The following is an 18453-nucleotide window of genomic DNA, read 5'->3' as shown; positions in this document are numbered from 1 at the left end:
GAGAACAAGAGCCGGCAGATCCGGCAGTTCCACTTCCACGGCTGGCCTGAAGTGGGCATCCCCAGCGATGGAAAGGGCATGATCAGCATCATTGCGGCCGTACAGAAGCAGCAGCAGCAGTCAGGGAACCACCCCATCACCGTGCACTGCAGGTACCTCTCCCCAGCCCTCAGAGTGGGAGAGAAAGCAATGAGAGGCAGGCAGGGGAAGCGACAGTGAGGAAAGCCAGACAACAGCAGGGTACTGAGGAGCACCTGGCAGTTGAGTTTGGTGGCCAGCACAGGGCCAGATAATAAGAGAAGATCATGGTGTTTGAACTTTGCATTAAGTACTAGGGAACCAGTGATATTAAAATATTGGACAGGGAAGCATTTGGGATGGTGATGGGGTGGTACAGGAGAGCAGCAGAGGATACTGACAGTGGAGAGACCATGGGCACTAGTGGGGGTGAGGGTCTGGCCTTCTTAAGAGACAGAGGAAAAGAGAAAAGGGTAACTATTTTGAGAAAGTTTGAAGAAAAATGAGCAAGACTGAAAACATAGTTGTGAAAGAGGAGTCAAGTGTGTAGAGTGTATCCCAAATTTAAACCAGGGTTACTGGTCATGATTGCCGTCACTGACAGAAGAATTATGGTAAGGGGACTCATTTTGGGGGGCAGAGGTGAATTTTGTTTGGGGCATGTTGTTTGAGATTGCACTTTAGGAAAAAAATTTACAATGAGTTTGAATTGCTTTTATAATTGGGGGAAGAAGTCTTAGAGAAGAAAGAATATATTATAAATCACTACAAATTGGTTTTTAAAAAGAGAAAAATGGGGGGGGGGGTGTGTCTAAGTGGCTTACAGCTGCCTTCAGCTCAGGTCATGATCCCAGGGTCCTGGAATCAAGCCCCATGTCAGGCTCTCTGCTCAGCAGGGAGTGTTCATGTGCACTCTCTCTCAAAAAACCTTTAGAGAAAGAGAAATGAGCAAAGAAACTTCTAAGAATATATCCAGTCAATATGCTTCAAGTGGCCAAAAGGAAATAATCACTAGGATTAAAGTGCTGCTTATAATAGTAAAAGATTGTAAATTATCTAAACATATTAATAGGTAGCTGACTCAATAAGCTATGATGGATCTCATGCTACAGAGCTGCAAAAATTAATGAGGAATCTGCTTATATACTGAGTATGGGTTAATCCTCTAGATGTATTGCTTTGTGAGCAAAATAAATGGGACATAGGGAGGGATCCCTGGGTGGCGCAGCGGTTTGGCGCCTGCCTTTGGCCCAGGGCGCGATCCTGGAGACCCGGGATCGAATCCCACGTCGGGCTCCCGGTGCATGGAGCCTGCTTCTCCCTCTGCCTGTGTCTCTGCCTCTCTTTCTCTCTCTATGTGACTATCATAAATAATAAAATTAAAAAAAAAAAAAAAAAAAAAAAAAAAAAAAAATAAATGGGACATAGGGAAAGAACATGTGTTTCTGTTGGGGGGCACCTGGCTAGCTCAGTGGGTAGAGCATGCAACTTTTGATCTTGGGTTGTGAGTTTGAGCCCCATATGGGGTATAGAGATCATTTAAATAAATAAACTTTTGAAAACAATATATTTTTCTATTGGTATATGCATAAAAATATCTCTGGAAGGACAGACAGGTGAGGATCTGAGGACATTGGCACTTTCCCAGGAATGCATCCGAAAGCAAAAAAATGGAATATGAAAGAAGCTTTTCATTTGGGGGGCTGTTTTGAAATTTGAACTATGCTAATTTATTACCTATACAAAAGAAAGTACTTTAAAAATATTTTAAAGAAATAAATGGGCTGTGGACTGTGGGCCGCCGGGGTCGGTGAAGGATCTCAAGGTGGCTGGGCAAAAACTTGCTCTAAAAACCATTGACTGGGTAGCTTTTGGGGAGATCATACCCCGAAACCAGAAGACCATTGCCAACTCCCTGAAATCCTGGAATGAGATGCTTACCTCCAGGTTGGCTATTCTTCCTGAGAAACCACCTGCTATCAACTGGGCTTACTACAAGGCCAATGTGGCAAAGGCTGGCTTGGTAGATGACTTTGAGAAGAAGTTTAATGCCCTGAAGGTTCCTGTGCCAGAGGATAAATACACTGTCCAGGTGGATGCTGAGGAAAAAGAAGATGTGAAAAGCTGTGCTGAGTTTTTGTCCCTCTCAAAGGCCAGGATTGAAGAATATGAAAAAGAGCTGGAGAAGATGAAGAACATAATTCCGTTTGATCAGATGACCATTGAGGACCTGAATGAAGTCTTCCCAGAAACCAAATTAGACAAGAAGAAGTATCCCTATTGGCCTCACAAGCCAATTGAAAATTTATAAACTTGAGTTGAGAAAACCCTGGCCTTCATATTATAAATGTTGGACATTAAAAATAATGATATGGAAAAAAGAAAGAAAGAAAGAAAGAAATGGCAAAGTGCACCAACTAATACAAATGGACAGTAAACATGAAAAGATGCTAAACTTTACTAGTAATATTCTGAGAAGTGAGAATGAAAACAGCACAGCATGGCTTTGTGCCCATTGGATTGGCAAAATCACAAAGATTCCTTGGCGGCACGCCTGGCTGGCTCAGTCAGTAGAACATGCAACTCCTGAACTCGAGGTTGTGAGTTTGAGCCCCACCCTGGGGGCAGAGATTACTTTAAAAAAATTAAAAACTTAAGAAAAAATAATTCTTTGGCTTGTCCAGATAAATCCTTCCTTCCCTACACTTTTATTGTCTCCCTTGGTCACCCTCTCTCTGCAAACCCCAGATTCTCTAGCTGCCCTGCATCAGCACCATGCAGCTGAATGAGGCTGAAAAAAAGCACCAGGTTGCAGGCTTCGTTTTACCTTCCTGACCACTGGCCTTGTATTAGGCCCTTAGTTTCTGCACCCTCCATTCTTCCAGACCATGGCTGGACATATTAGGGCCTGGTGCCAAATCTGGCCTGCTGCCTGGTTTTGTGTGGATCTGCGAGCCAAGAACTGTTTTCACGTTTTAAAATTTAAAAAAAAAAAAAAAAATCAGAAGACGTATTTAATGATATGAAGATTGCATGAAATTCAAATTTCATTGTCTATATATAAGGTTTATTGTAACATAGCTCTGCCCTTTTGTTTATGTACTGGCTGCTCTCGTGCTCCAGCAGCAAAGAATTGAGACCATATGTGGTGCCCTCCTTGTCTCACACTGCTGCCCAGCATACAAGAAGTCAGAATTGTGCAATTAGAACTTGATTTTTTTCTCTTCTTGGCAAAACCGAAGATATTTTCTATCTGGCCCTTTACAGAAAACCTTGCCAGCCTTTGTCCTAGATGATTAGTTCACACCTCCTCTCAAACCTAGATACTATCACCACCTTTTCTGTCATCATATTTAAGAAAAGACGCTGTTTCTGTTTGACTAAGAATAGAGAAGCAATCAGAACTTCCATATGCTCCCAGCACACTACTGCCCATCTCCCTGCAGTGGTGCTGTGGACCCTGATTCCCTCCTGTTCAGTGGATGAGTTGTCTGACCCCTCTCTGAAGCCAGCTGCATTAATCATTAATTATCTATTGCTATGTAATAATATTATAACTTGGCATCTTAAACTTAGCATCTGAAAACAACACACATTTATCTCACAGTCTCTGTGGTCAGCAATTGAGCACATCTTAGGTTAGTCCTGTGCTTCAGGGTCTCACAAGACTGCAACCAAGGTGTTAGCCAGGGCTGTGTTCCCATCTGAGGCTCAATCAGGAAGGATCCATTTCTAAGCTTCCTTGGTTGTTGGTAGCATTCAGATCCCTGTGGGCTGCTGGACTAAGGGCCTCTGTTGTTTGAAAGTCCAAGTGGAAGTTCCTTGCCACCTGGACCTTCCCAGGGTGGTTGCTTGCTTCTAAGTCAGCAAAAAAGAGAATGTCTCCCTGCAAGACAGGCATTATGATCCCATGTAACATAATCACATACATGTGGTTACATGCATCTCATCACACTTGCCATTGACGCTGGTTAGAAGCACCTCACACATCCCGCCTACATTTTTGGGGAAGAGATTGCACAAGGGCATGAACACCAGGGGGTGGGGTTTGGGGGGCCACGGTAGGGTTTGTCTGCCATACCCACTGTCCACTTGGATATTGGTTCCATCCCCTTTTGTCCTTTCCTCTGGATAACTACCATCTTCATACAAATATGCTATAATTTCTCTCATTTTAATATTTTAAAAACTCTTACCTCTCATTCCCTTCCAGGTACCATCTATTCCTCTGTTTTCCTTAATAGTAAAGCTTCTCAAAAGATTTGTTCCAACTAACTCCCCACTTCCTTTCTTCTCATTCTCTCTTGAACCCATTCTACCCGCCCCCCACATTCCATTGCAGCTGCCTCTATGAGGGCTACTTGGTGACCTCCACATTGCCGATCCAGAGATTATTCTGTCTTGTTACCTTTATCAATATCAAACACAGTTGACCACTCACTTCTCTATGGAATGCTTTCAGCAGAGCTTCTCTCCTGGTTTGTGTCCTCATTGGCTGATCCTCTCCATTTGTGGTCCAGGACCAAGATAGACTTCCTTAGATCTCTTCTTTGTCAACTAACAGCCACTCCCCTAGGTGAGCCCATCTTGTCTGCTGGATTTCGTACCAACTCCTGTGTCATTACCACCATTTCACCCTCTCCCCTAAACACCAGATTTATATGTCTAGTTACCTACTCAACATTTCCACTAGGGTATCTTCAGTTGAAGGAGTTCAGATCAGGGGCACCTGGGTGGCTCAGTGGTTGAGCATCTGACTTTGGCTCGGGGTGTGATCCCGGGGTCCTGAAGTCAAGTCCCACATCAGGCTCACTGCAGGGAGCCTGCTTCTCCCTCTGCCTATGTCTCTGCCTTTCTGAGTTTCTCATGAATAAATATATAAAATCTTTAAAAAATAAAAAAATATATTAAAAAATAGTTGAGATCAGAACTTCTCATCTTTACTTCTAAGCCTACTATTTGCTCAGCCTTCCCCCAATCAACAAGTGGCATTTCAGTCCCCCAGCTAACTCAGATGAGAAGCCTTGAAGCCATACTGTTCTTATTTCCTCACACATGTACATCAAATCTCCAGCCTTGCTCTACATGGAAAATAGTTTGAGAATTATTTCTCATTCCATCCACCAGCAGCACCCCTCTGTCTAAGCCACCATCCGCTCTTCCCAGTAGTTATACTGGCCTCATTCGTTTCCCTATCCCAACCTTCCCCCTGTTCACAACACAGTAGCTAGAGAACTAGAGAAATCCTTCTAAAACCTTCAGTCAGGCCACATCACTTAGAATCCTGACAGTGGCTCACAAGGCCCAACTTGATCTGAGCTCTTGCCCAGGCCAGGCAGGTGTACCAGGGGGTTGACAATCTCCCTGAGGGCACTGACCTCACCCTTATCATTCTCCTTCCTTCTTTCTGTCCTTCCGTCTATCAAATCCAGCTACACAGCTCCCACACCTAGATATCCTGCCTCGTGCCTGAGATACTCCTCTCCCAGACAGCTGTTGGGCCTTGTCCTCACCTTCAGGTCTCTGCTCATGTGACACTCACTTAGAGAGCCTTCCCTGACCACCCTGCCTAGAACTCCTGTTCCTCTTTTTCCTTCCCACACTATATATCTTATTGTTTGGGCATATTGCTCCCTACCACAACTCCTGCCACACAGCAGGCACTCAATAAGGGTCTAGTGAATCACCTGATGACACTGAACATGGTGGATAGTGTCATAGAGTCTGGGTTCCTGGGATTTAGGAAGCAAATGAGAGGCATGGAAAAGAATCAGCATGCGCACACACACACCCTGTAGAGGCTCAGGGTTTATCAGGAAAAGAAAGAGAAGACTAGAATCCCAACAGGAGTGGGCAGCAGGACAACTCAGGCACATTTATAGATAGACAGTGAAGGCTCAGTGCTGGGTGAGAGGGAGTGTGCAAGAGGTTCTTCCACCACTGTCCAGTGGGCAAGTCCCGCAAGCAGACAAAGTGGGGCATCAGAAAAGGCAGCAGGGGTACTCCTTCCTCTCCAGAGCAGTATGAGTATGGGGCTTATGTGGAGAGGAGCAAATCGGCCCCTGTCTCTACCCTACCCCACCATCTCCATTAGATGACAGCCCTTCCCATGAGCACCAGCCTCCACCTTGGCCTTTTTGTGCTCAGTGCCACTGTCTTCACCTGATCAGCACAGTGGACTGTAACAGATGTGGTATGTCTGCTCTATTATAGCGCGGGGGCAGGACGGACGGGGACCTTCTGTGCCCTAAGCACAGTCCTGGAACGGGTGAAAGCAGAGGGGATTTTGGACGTCTTCCAAACCGTCAAGAGCCTGAGGCTACAGAGGCCACACATGGTCCAGACACTGGTAAGCTGCCTGCACTACCACCGCATCTACAGACCTTCTCTGTGAGGGCTAGCCCAGTGGGGGAGGCTCTTCCAGGGGGCCCATCGTTCCCCCAAGGTGCCCCAGCTAGAATAAGCCTTGGTGACAGAGCAGAGGGACACAGCCCTATCACCAGGAAGAGAATTGAGTGGCCTCGTGAAGACTAGAAAGAGGTGCTTGGGTACCCCATAGGGCTTGTCTGCACTCTTCCATGGGTCCTGGGATAGGAAGACTCAGGTATGCCGCCTCTACTGCTCAGGCTCCTGACTGTCTCATTAACCAGTAACCACTGAGTATGGGGACAAGCACCCAAAAGGGCCCCTGAACCTCGGAGAGCAAGACATGTATGAGGGGAAAGAAAAATACATTTTAAGAGGTTTCAGAATTGGTGAGGCTTTGAGAGCCAGAGCACCTGCAGTCTGGCAACCATGGTGAGGTGCAGGCCACACCCAGCCATCTCCCCAGCTGCTTGGTCTGCCAGCCCTGCACACTCCTGTCTAACTGCTGCAAACCTAGGACCACATCTTCCTTTCTGGTCACCTCCATCAGGACAAAATTAGCTATACTCAACCCAGAAGGGGAACGCTATCAGAACTTCGCAGGCAGGTCAGGGCTCAGGTGCAAGTCCAAAAACATTCACTTCCCTCAGGTTCCCATCTTTTAAAAAACTGGTCTGTCAGGAATTGCACGTACCTGATTCTCTTCAATAACGGTGGCTTTTCCCCTCCTTTTGCTCTACAGGAACAGTATGAGTTCTGCTACAAGGTGGTGCAGGAATATATTGATGCATTCTCAGATTATGCCAACTTCAAGTAAGAGGTGATGAGATCCAGTGGACAGGAAATTTGCCTTTAATATTTTGTAATATTCTGTTTTGTTAATATACCCAAAATTGTGTATATATCTTATAACTGTTTTAGAAATTGGTACATAGGCTTCTATTACCTATTAGGTGGAGATTTTATATGTAAATGTGTTAGTACTGATAGTCCTTTTTCCAATGTTTTATTGGGGAATTAAATAGTGTGATGTTTGGATTGATATCGTGAAATCCTCTGCCTGGAAATTGAGCTGTATTATTCTTTGGTTTAGACATCTTTTCCTAAAGAAGGAACACAAAATTCATTCCAGGTAGCTCAGCATCAACTAAGAAAAAAAGCACAAAGTTCTCAGAGCTCTTGAGGAAATTGGTTGTCCTGGTGCCCCCACTCCCTCACCCCTTTCAGGTTCTTATTCCCTTCCTGCTCTGTAAATAATCCCTCCCCATTCCACCCTCCCCACCACCACCACCACAACCTACTGTGGGGAGTAAAGGAACCAGAGCGGTATCTCTGGCAACACACTAGGGATTATCAGGTAATAAAAGCTTTGACTCCCTGAGGAAGCGTCTCCCTTTGTCTGGGGTGGGGCAGCCATACCAGGGCTGGGGCTCTTACCTAGGCCACTCCTGGCCCTGCTTATTAGTGTTCTGTCTCAACTGGTCTCACAAACCGCCATCCTCTCAACTCCTTTCCAATGGCACAGCCTCTCCAGCTCTCAGCTAGTTGCCAGGACTCACCTTTCGTTCCCAACACATCTTTGGTACAGTGATCCCAGCCAGCCTTGCTCCCTGGAAGATGGCCAACATCCTCAGTGTTTCCCTGGCACAGGGGCATGGAAGAAAGAGGAGATAGCTGACTAAGTCCAGTCCAACTTCACTGGTGCTTTGCTATAAAATTGTCTGGATTGTGTCACTATCCAGGATAAGTCTTTATACCCACACTTACTAGATTAAATAGCTTTCATTTCCTTTTATATCTGCCCTCATTTCCTGGACTTTTATATGGAAGTGTCTCAGATCCAGAGGCCAGGATAGTAGGAGTCTTCAATTCCAACTTGATAGCAAGCCTGACATTATATAAAAATGTCTGGCATTTGTGTTTTAAGTCATGTGGATGTTCATTTATTTCTCATGTAATGGTGTGCTCAGTCCAGAGACCCAGTATTCTCCCATCTTGTCCCAGTGCCCCTTAGAATGTTATTCCTTTTTGTTTTGTTTTGTAAGATTTTATTTTTTGGTTCATGAGAGACAGAAAGGCAGGGAGCCTGCTACAGGGCTTGATCCCAGGACCCCAGGATCACGACTTGAATCAAAGGCAGATGCTCAACTACTGAGCTACTCTGGTGCCCTTAGAATGTTGTTATTGTCCTCACAGCTGAAGCTGGATCACGGTCTTTTCTTATGGACAAGCAAAAAGAAAATAGAGAGCAAGCAACTTCATTTTTAAGGACATGAAGAAAAGTTCTTTCCATTTTCACTCCTATCCTATTGGCCAAAACCTAGTCATAAGGCTACACTGTGTGACTATAGGAATGTTGGGAAATGTAGTCTTTAGTTGGCACAGCTGGGAGGGTGGGTCTGTTCATTGCCTCTTACCCTCATGAGCAGCTCATCGTGGGAACAGGAATGTGAACTGGTTGCCACAGCTGTCAATACAGGGCTAAGAGAGTCTTACAACCCATGGGGACTTTCTCAAAGAGCAGGGTCAGGCCCTGGGCTACTCAGGCTGTCAGGAGTAAGAAGTGGCACCACAGCCCAAGCCATGGGAAGCACAGTCAGAGGTCATTGCTGCTGTACTTGTTGGCAGAGGTGGGACTTGAGCTGGATCCAAGGGATGCCAGAAATGCGGATGAGTGAAAGGAGGCAAAGTCACATGGAACCACATTACTGAAGGCCTCAGAACCCTACAGAAGGTGAACAGGTGTGGTGGCTTTAAGATGGGAGCCAGGTTCAGCACATACTCAGGATATCTTCAGGAGGCAGGGGCACCATAACAGACAACCTCTGGAAGTTTCTGAGAAGTGAGTGGGTGTCAGAAGTACTTAGTCCTTCTGTAAGAACTAAGGAACTCCAAGTAACAATAAATTCAAAACTCAGTGGTTTTCAAAGAAGCATGGGCAAATTAAGCAATCTGAGAAGGATTTCTGATGAGAGGTGCCATGTTTGAGAAGGAGACCCTGGCTCTATGCAAGCTACAGTTTGGTGCCTCTGTGACCAAGTCCTGGCAGGTGGAGGAGGCCACAGGCCTTGGGTCAGCAAGCTATATAGCAAATCTGTAGGAGAGCCCCTCACGTGTCCTGGGTTGCCTCCTTACCTCCCAGCAGGCTGCCTACCTCCTGTTGCTAGGGCTGGTGTGGAGCAGCTTACTAGTGTGTACAAGGGTTCCTACCGAAGGACTGATTACCAGCTCACCAGAGTGGCCTGGCTACTTCCCCTTTCTGTTGAAATCCATGCAGATTTGCTTGGTGGCTGTGTGTGTGTGTGTGTGTATATATATATAAAATTTAAGATTATTATTTGAGAGAGAGAGAAACAAAACATGAGCAGGGTGGAGGGCCAGAGGGAGAGGGAGAAGCAGACTCCCCACTGAGCAGGGAGCCCAATGTGGGGCTCCATACCAGGAACCTAAGATCATGACCTGAGCCAAAGGTAGATGCTTTACCAACTGAGCCACCTAGGCGCCTCTGGGCCAGTATTTTAAATATCACCTGGCTGCTAAACAGATGTCTTCAAGCAGGACTTGCACTGTTGAAAGAGACATAAACCTGACAGGAACTAGTCAAGGCTAAGGGGTAAGTGTATCAGGGTTCACACCACACAATTGTGTGGGCACAGCAGGGGTGACTGCTTCATCCAGTGCCCGCCCCTCAGTTGGTCAGCTGTGCTGCATGGAGTTAAAGCTAGAGCCTGTGAGGACTTCTCAGAACAGGGAGCGAGGCATCCAGTGCCCACTGTGCTCAGACCCCAGTTCATCAAGTCAGCGCCCTCATGGGCGTTCAGTTTCCCTCAGCACTCCACCACCAAAAGCGTAAGTCTTTGGTTTTAATTTTAAAAAAAAAAAGGCACCTCCACCAGGCCTGTAGTCCTCTGCCTTTGTGATAGACTCACTCGATCTTCTGTCACACTTTATCCAGAATCCTATCCCAGATTCCCTTGTTACCTCTTGCCAAGGATCCACTCTCTGCCCTCTGGCTCCTTCCTCCCTTCTGACTTTATCCTCACTCTGTAGCCTCTGCTCCTCCTCTCTCCATCCTCAGAGCCCAAGCATTCCTGTGATCTGTATGCTGTGGACCTTCAGCCCTACCCCAGCCCTGAGCTACAGGTCGGCATAGCCTGCTTCCTGCCAAGTGACTGCAAAAGGTGACCCACAGGTACCTGTCTCACCCATGGTTGAGGGGTTCACCTGGTCTCTCCAGAGTCTACCATCCCTTCCTGCAGCCTTCCAGCATTCTCTGCACCTCTCTCCCTCCACCCCTAGCCCGGGGATCCAGACCCACTGGCAGTTCTTGTGTGGACTCTTCTCCATTTCGTTCTTACGTGGGAGCACCGCAGCTACCCTGTGTGCAGACCCTAGCTAACTCATTGTCATCCTTTGCCCAGACCATCTGATCAGGGGTTTGTGTCCCTCTGCTCCAGCAGCACCTGAGCACTCAGCTCTAAGCCTCTGCTTTCCCAACTGACTACAAGCAGCTCCCAGACAGATGAAGTCCTGTCCTCCAGGCAAGCATGAGTTGGAGCTCAGTGGTGAACAACCAGCTTTCTGTGCCCTGCTGAGAGGGATACGAGGATGAATTTTAGAGTCTGTAATCTGGAAGAGGACAGAAACATTCTTGAAAAGCTATGTATGTTGCCAGAAAGAAAGGAACCAGAGCGTCCCCTGGGAAGCTTAATTCTGATTTGAATTTTTTAGGAAAAACTACAAACAAATTACAGAAAAAAAAGGCACCCCATTCCTCTTTTAAAATAAACACAGGGGGGATCCCTGGGTAGCGCAGCGTTTTAGCGCCTGCCTTTGGCCCAGGGCGCGATCCTGGAGACCCAGGATCGAATCCCACGTCGGGCTCCCGGTGCATGGAGCCTGCTTCTCCCTCTGCCTATGTCTCTGCCTCTCTCTCTCTCTCTCTCTCTCTGTGACTATCATAAATAAATAAAAATTTAAAAAAATAAAATAAAAAATAAAATAAAATAAACACAGGGGACTTTGAATAAAACATTCTGTAAGCCCAAACCAGAACTAAGCTAGTTTATTGAACTCCATCATTTTTACTAAACCACAAATGTTTCTCTAAAAATTACTTGGTTAACCAACACATATAGGAACAAAGTGTATTATTTCTCCAAACAATTTAACTATATAATCCACATATTGTCTCTGGTCTCCACTAAATATAAATCATTTTGGAAATTCATGTCCAGGCACCCATGAATGACTGGTGCCCATTAGGCCATCCCCTCCCCCATCTTTGCCACAAGATTTGACACACCTACTCTTTTTTTTTTTTTTTAAGATTTTATTTATTTATCCATGAGAGACAGAGAGAGAGAGAGGGGCAGAGACACAGGCAGAGGGAGAAGCAGGCTCCATGCAGGGAGCCCGACGTGGGACTCAAACCTGGGTCTCCAGGATCAGGCCCTGGGCCAAAGGCAGCGCTAAACCACTGGGCCGCCCGGGCTGCCCACACACCTATTCTCCTAATGACTGGCTACCACAACACCAAGCCTGACCCTGGCTCTTGCATTTGTTTAGCCCAAATGCAGAGATTGGCTATTAATCCTATAAACAGGCCTCTGCCCTCCTCCTGTCCCCCATGCTAATAGCTGGTGGTGAAAAGCTGGGCTGACGCAGATTGATAGGTGGGGGCATGTTTCAAGTGCCCTAGGTTAGCTGTGTCCAAGTCCATGAATAGTCCCTTGGCTGAGCACAGAATGGGGAGGGCTTGGAACCCTGAGAGGCAAAACTATTCCTACCTCCTGCTCATTCATAGTCCTACCAGCTACTAGCCTGCAGATGCTGTACTACCCCCTTAGCAGCCCCCCCCCCCCCATGGGCTGGCTGGGAGGAAAGAGAAGCTGCCTGGGGGTAGGTGTGCCCCACCCAAACCTGCCTCCATCTGGAATGATTCATCACTAGTGCCCAGGTGTATGGATGAGGACTGCTCCATCCAGCCTATTTTGCAGTTTGGCAGACAAGCCTTCAGGCCCTCGTAGACTCCCCCAGGCATTTCCCGCCCCCTAGGCTACTGTTTGTTTCTGGATCAGAGAAGACCAGGCTTTGTAGGCCAAAGGGCAGGAGCTTGAGGATGCAACCTGGGAGAAGGGAAGTGATTTTTCAGGGCCTGGCCAGGCTGGAGCAGGAGTCTTAGTACTTCAGATCCCTGGGAGGGAGAGGGAGCAATTTGGTGACCCCAGGGCCAGTGGCTAAAAATACACTAGGAACATACACTGATAAGAGAAGGGTGTTGGGTGGCAGGCTGCGCCCCCTCCCTCTTTGAGACATCACTGAAGTGCGTGGACCAGGAACAGTGTAGTGTCTCCTGATCAATAAATCCTAGCACTGGCTGTCTCCAGGGTGGCGGGGGATCCACTGTCACCTGGAGGAGCCACCTCAAGGAGCCAGCTCCTCCATAGCTTTCCCTCAGTAAGTAAAGAGGCTGTTCTCCCCAAAGGCTGGGACTCCTGGATGGAAGTCTGTCCTGCGTGTATGACACACTGTTCTTCTTCTCCCTCCCAAGTCCCTCTACCCCGAACCATGTCCCAGGAAAAAACCCTTTACCTTTCTCTCTGCACCACTGTCCCTGTGCCTGCTGCTTTTAGCATAGGAGGGATGAGGGGTGGAAGCACTTGCCCAACCCCGGGCAAGTGTCTGCCTGTGTCTCTGCCTCTCTCTCTCTCTCTCTCTGTCTCTCATGAATAAATAAATAAAATCTTAAAAAAAAAAAAAAAACACTTGTCCATGTCACCACCACATCCATTCCACACCCCCAACTGCCATGGAAGAGAGATGACAAAGGACAGAGGCAGCATGCCATGCACCAGGTGCCCCAAATGCCCCTACACTGCTGCCTGGCCCTTGGAGAGCTTCCCTTACCTCTGTTCCTCTTCCCAACCTTCTCCCACTTCTAGAATCCCTGAAGGAGGGAGGGGTAGGCCTGACAGACAAAGGAAGGCCCTCTGCTGGCAAGGCTGGGACCCTCTGTGTCCCAGGAGGTTCTGGGGAAGGCTAGTTGCCAGGAGCCTTTGGGGTCCAGATCCCAAGAGTCTTTGGATGAGGGGCAGTGAGGGAAGAGGGAAGGGCATTAGGAAACACAAGCTATCCTTGAAGTGCCAGGTGTCTAAGGGGCCCTGGAAGAAATGGAAAGAGTTATGGATGGAAGCGCCTGTCGTCTTGAGTGCTGTTATCCAGGCTAGGCTTCCTGCTGCTGCTGCTGCTGACTGTTCATTTTGGACCCTCGAAGGCTCAGCACTGGTCCCATGGCTGGTACCCTGGAGGAAAGGGAGCTTCCAGCTCAGCCCAGCCACCCCCACCTGCCCCCAAGGTGGGTTAAAGGTATCCCCCGCCTGAGTGGGAGGAAGAAGGTATTAGCTGGGGCTCCTTCACCTACTGTGAGCCTAGGGTGGGAGCAGTGGGCAGGCCACAGCCTTGGCTCGTTTCTGAGGAAGGGTCCTGGGCACTGCAGCAAACGGCCCAGACCAGACCGCCCATAACCTCCCAAGCAATTCCCTGGCTCCCCCTGAGAACAGTGTGCCCTGGGAGGGCAGAACTACAGGCTGGTGGCCCCTCTGTAGAAAGCAGCACCTGGTGCAAACACTGCTAGTAAGTACAGGGAGAGGCCTGGCATTGGCCAGCAGGGGCCATTGTGGCTAAGGACTTGGGGGATATGTGGACAAAAGAGGGGAGTAATGAGCTAAAACTGAGACGACCCCTGGGCACACAGCAGGATGCTATCTGCTATCCTTCCTATTTCCCAGAATTCTAGACAATTTATGATAAGATACTTATGTTAAATTAAAAGAAGTAACTAGTGGAGTGGAGAGAATTCTACTGAAAACCTCCATAAGACAGTGGCTGTACTAGGGTCCTCCAGGCTTCTTTCTTGTCAAGAGAAGCCCATATGTCCGGAGGTGAGCAGCCCCTCAGTGAAAAGAGGTGAGGGGTGTGAACTTACACTATTAGGTAAGGGGGTCCCAAGAACCAAGGCTGACGCACTAGAAATGCAGTGATTGCAGAAGACCAGTGTGCAGCGATGGATTATTATTACTATTTTGCATTTATTTTAAAGTGCACGGGAAAGCCATAACTGAAGGAGAAAAAGTAAATTCGTATTAGGCAAAAACATTACGTAATTTAAGTTGGTGTGAGCTCAGGTTTTTACAAACCAGGTTTGTTTGGGGTGGGCAACGCCCAGGGAGCTCCAGAGCCCCCACGCTGGGTTCCCTAGCCGGCAAGGGGGTCCTCAGGACGAGAGAGCAAGCTGGCCGCCTGGCGGACCAGGTCGGGAGAGGTGAGGGCGGGCAAGGTCGCAGGCGAGCAGCCTGGTGACCAGGGCGTCCTCTGAAATGATCACCTCCTCCCCCCACAGACTGGACCTAGAGCACCGCGCCCTGTCGCCTTCCAATAAAGATACGAAGCCCCTGAAGCTGCTGCTTCGAGCTCTCTCCTCTGTCCCGTCCCTCGCCCACCCGCTCTGAGACTCTCCAGCGCGGGGGTTGGGGGACGTGGGCCCCGCCCGCCGGCGGGAGGGACGCGGGGCGGGGCGGGGCAGGCCCTGCAGGGAGGGTGCGGCCAAGGCCCGGGCCCGAGGACCCCGCGGAGGTGTGCCTGCGCGCGCCGCCCCGCCCTACGGGCTCCCGGGGGTGGGGGCGGGGCCCGCGGACTACGCGTCCCGTGGTGCCCCGCGGTCGTCTCCGGGCCCCGTGATGCCCTGCGGCGCGCCGGAACCGGGAAGGCTGCGGCCATGCTTTGCGCGCTGAGAGTTTGGGGCGCGGGTCCCCGGTGGGGGCCTCCGGCCCCGCTGCTGCTCCTCGTGCGCGGCCGCAAGACCCGCCACGACCTTCCGGCCAAGTCCAAGGTCGGGCGCGTGGCGACCCCGCCCACGGTGGATCCCGTAGAGTTCTTCGTGCTGACGGAGCGTTACCGGCAGTACCGCCAGACGGTGCGCGCCCTCAGGTGTGTGTGACGGCGGGGGCGGCCGCCGGCGCGGTGGGCTGTGAGGCGGAGGGCGGGCGGAGAGGGTGCCGACCGCGGGCCTGTCTCCGCCCAGGCTGGAGTTCGTGACTGAGGTGCGGAAGAAGGCGCACGAGGCCCGGGCCGGGGTCTTGGCAGAGCGCAAGGCGCTGCAGGATGCCACCGAGCACCGCGACCTGATGGCCTGGAACCAGGCGGAGAACCAGCGGCTCCACGAGCTGCGGTGAGTGGGCCGGGAGGCGGGGCAGGCCGCTGGTGGCGCGGGGCAGACCCAGCCGCGCGCAGTCTCAGCCTCTTGCCCTCGCCCCCACCCCAGGTTAGCTAGGCTGCGGCAGGAGGCGCGGGAGCAGCAGCAGCGGCAGGCGGAGGAAGAAGCCCGGCGGGCCCGAGAGGCCCAGGCCTGGGCGCAGCTCAAGGAGCAGGAAGTGCTGCAGCTGCAGGTGGGTCGCGTCTCCGGGCCTGGAGCTAAGGGCCGGGAACAACTCCTGGGCGGCAGTCCTGGGCGCGGCGCAGTGGGACACTGGCCAGCGCACTGAGGGAGCGAGCAGCCTTGAGGCTCAGTTAGCAGGTGAGGATTTGGGGGAGGAGTGCAAAGAGAGTGACGGGCGCAGACACCCAGAGGTGAGAGTTGACATTAGAATTGTAAAGTATCCGAGTAGCTAGGTGGCGGTAAGCCCGCCTCTTACCCCGGAAGGGCCCCCAGTTCCACAAGGAGTTGGTATTTTGTTTTGCGGGTATAGTCATTGAAGTGTTAATATTTTGGGCTAGGGTGGCAGGTGTGAGACTAAAAAGCAGGGAGACCATTTGGGAGTGATCCATTAAGAGTGGATGAGGTCTGAATTAAAGTAATGGGGGGGTGCGGAGAACAAGTTTGACAGAGATTAACGAGGGACATTGAGGCAACATTCAACCCAGTGGGACTCGAGATTGTCACAACTGGTGTGCTTGGAGTTCTGGCTGAGATGTCCAGTGGATAATTATCTAAGAGGAATATGATAAGGCTGCCTGATACTCTTCCACTGGAAGGTCACAGAGGACCTGGGCTCCAAGCATCCATCCAGAGGGAGAACTGGAGACTCAGTGGGCTAAAGGTCAGCAGGCCTGTGCTGGAGACTTCCATTCAGTAGCTTTCTGTCTCCCAATAGGAGGAAGCAAAAAATTTCATTACCCGAGAGAACCTGGAGGCACGGGTGGAAGAAGCATTGGACTCGCCGCCGAAGAGCTACAATTGGGCTATCACCAGGGAAGGGCTGGTGGTCAGACCACAGCATAAGGGCTCGTAAGGGTCCAGTAAGGACAGTGCCCACCCAGGGACCATGTGTGTATGGGGTAGGAGGGTTGGGCCTGATCTGGAATAGATCTGTTGATGTTGCTTAGGAAGAAGGAGGCTCAGCCTATTCCAGTGTCCTCCTCACATTCTGCCCTGCACCCACCACCTGGTTGGCAGTTCCCATACATACTGTCCTGTTCTACACCCATGTACGACTCAGCAAAGCAGCAGACCTTAGAGGTTTCCAGCTCACAGTGGCTCACAGTGGCGCAGAATGGACCACAGTCCCCTCGATCAACTCGGTCTAAGTGTCATCAAGGACATGGACAGAGGTTGGCAAATTACAGTCCTTTGGCCCAGTTTGTCCTACTGCCTGTTTTTGTAAATAAATTTTATTGGAACACAGCTACATTCATTCATTGACTACTTTCACACTATAATGGCAGAAATGAGCTGTGTAACAGACTATTTGACTTGCAAAGTGTAAAAAATATTTGTTACATGGGTTTTTGTTTTTTTTTTTTTTTTAAGATTTTATTTATTTATTCATGAGAAACAGAAAGAGAGAGGCAGAGACACAGGGAGAGGGAGAAGCAGACTTCATGCGGGGAGCCCAATGTGGAACTCGATACTGGGACTCCAGGATCACACCCTGGGCTGAAGGCAGACGCTCAACTACTGAGCCACCCAGGTGTCCCATGTTACGTGGGTTTTTAGAGAAGTTTGCCAACTCCTGATCTAGAGCTTTAGGACTCTAGCCAGAGTATCCAGGTAACAAAAGGGCAGCAGAGACACAAGCTAACCACTGGCCAAAGACCCGCTTCTGCTTGATCCTAAGATTTGCCAGCTGAGGTCTGGTGTGCCCAAGGCACAGAAGTAAGGAAGAAACCCCATTTCTTTATCAGTGGCCCTTTCTACCCAAGGCTTCCATGACCCACATGGCCCTGGCACTACCAGCTTCCTTGGACTACACACCATATTGGTACTGGCAAGAGGCCTGATTGACCTTTAGAAGATCAATGTGGCTTATCTAGCACTTGGACCAAACGCTATGGGTACCAGAATTGTAATTGAAATTCACAAGGTTCAACAAGTGAACATATAGATTTATGGCCCCTATTCAAGCATAAGTCCTCGTGTCTTTCAGAGTCAGAGCTGCTGGCCCTTTGTCACTAATTCACCTGAACTTGCCCAGATACCACCAGAGGAAAATGAACAGAATCCTAGTTTCTTTCCCCAACTCCCAGGTTGTGGAGACAGTCTGGAAACCCCTAAAACATGAAAACCTTTTAGGGAATATGTGCCATCCTTCAACATTCAAGTGAGGTAGCAGGTATAGAGGTACAAGCAGAGGGCTAATAGTTATACTGCCTTACACCCAGCCTCCATCAGGCCCTGCACCCCTGAAGGCAATAACCTCCCTCCCCAGGCTGATGTGGGTCATCTTTCCTCTGGTGCTGAGCCCAGGCACAGGACGGTGTAGTCTTTAGTTTCAGATGCTCAGTATAACTTCTGAAGTGAAAGCTGATGGGTGCACATCATAGACCATGGATCAAGACAACTGTGCCCGTAGCCTTGGGATTTGTTGTGAGAAGTGGACCATTTGGTCCCCTGCAGTGGAAGTGTTTGGTGAGCTTTACACATGGGACACAGCCTGTGTCAGAAAGTCCAGTTTCATTCTTGTTAAAGTCCCTGGCTTTCTGCACCAGAATTTGGACACAAGCTATTTCTCTTCAGGTAGAAAAAACTGTGTCAAACTTTCTTGAAACTCTGTCTTTGGGCAGCTTTTCCTT

The 18453-nt window shown here is 49.5% G+C and overlaps 3 protein-coding genes across 7 annotated transcripts in view; all 3 read left to right on the top strand.

The window, feature by feature from the left end:
- Positions 1 to 7436, top strand: part of PTPRA (protein tyrosine phosphatase receptor type A) — a 171157-nt gene extending 163721 nt beyond the window's left edge. For 4 of the 5 annotated variants that reach the window (XM_025469495.3, XM_025469496.3, XM_049100747.1 and 1 more), the window contains 3 exons: positions 1 to 152; positions 6232 to 6367; positions 7127 to 7436. In XM_025469495.3, the coding sequence (XP_025325280.1) occupies positions 1 to 152; positions 6232 to 6367; positions 7127 to 7201 (363 nt within the window). In that variant the 3' untranslated portion in view covers positions 7202 to 7436. The remainder of the gene's footprint in view (positions 153 to 6231; positions 6368 to 7126) is intronic. The other variant, XM_025469497.3, reaches the window with a different exon arrangement.
- Positions 7437 to 9364: 1928 nt separating this feature from the next.
- LOC112673447 (uncharacterized) lies at positions 9365 to 14954 on the top strand. Its single transcript, XM_025469060.3, has 5 exons — positions 9365 to 9456; positions 10077 to 10233; positions 10435 to 10552; positions 13596 to 13745; positions 13862 to 14954. Exons 1-5 carry the CDS (start codon positions 9365 to 9367, stop codon positions 14068 to 14070), a joined length of 726 nt encoding a protein of 241 aa, XP_025324845.1. The 3' UTR covers positions 14071 to 14954.
- Positions 14955 to 15010: 56 nt separating this feature from the next.
- Positions 15011 to 17065, top strand: MRPS26 (mitochondrial ribosomal protein S26). Its single transcript, XM_025469494.3, has 4 exons — positions 15011 to 15372; positions 15467 to 15613; positions 15707 to 15830; positions 16536 to 17065. The coding sequence occupies exons 1-4, from the start codon at positions 15161 to 15163 to the stop codon at positions 16671 to 16673; spliced, it is 621 nt and encodes a 206-aa protein (XP_025325279.1). The 5' UTR covers positions 15011 to 15160; the 3' UTR covers positions 16674 to 17065.
- The last annotated feature ends 1388 nt before the right edge of the window (positions 17066 to 18453 follow it).

This window comes from Canis lupus, chromosome 24, assembly GCF_003254725.2.
Source record: "Canis lupus dingo isolate Sandy chromosome 24, ASM325472v2, whole genome shotgun sequence".
NCBI classification, from domain to species: domain Eukaryota; kingdom Metazoa; phylum Chordata; class Mammalia; order Carnivora; family Canidae; genus Canis; species Canis lupus.
Note: the sequence above shows the minus strand (reverse complement) of the source record. Positions and strands in the feature narration are given on the sequence as shown.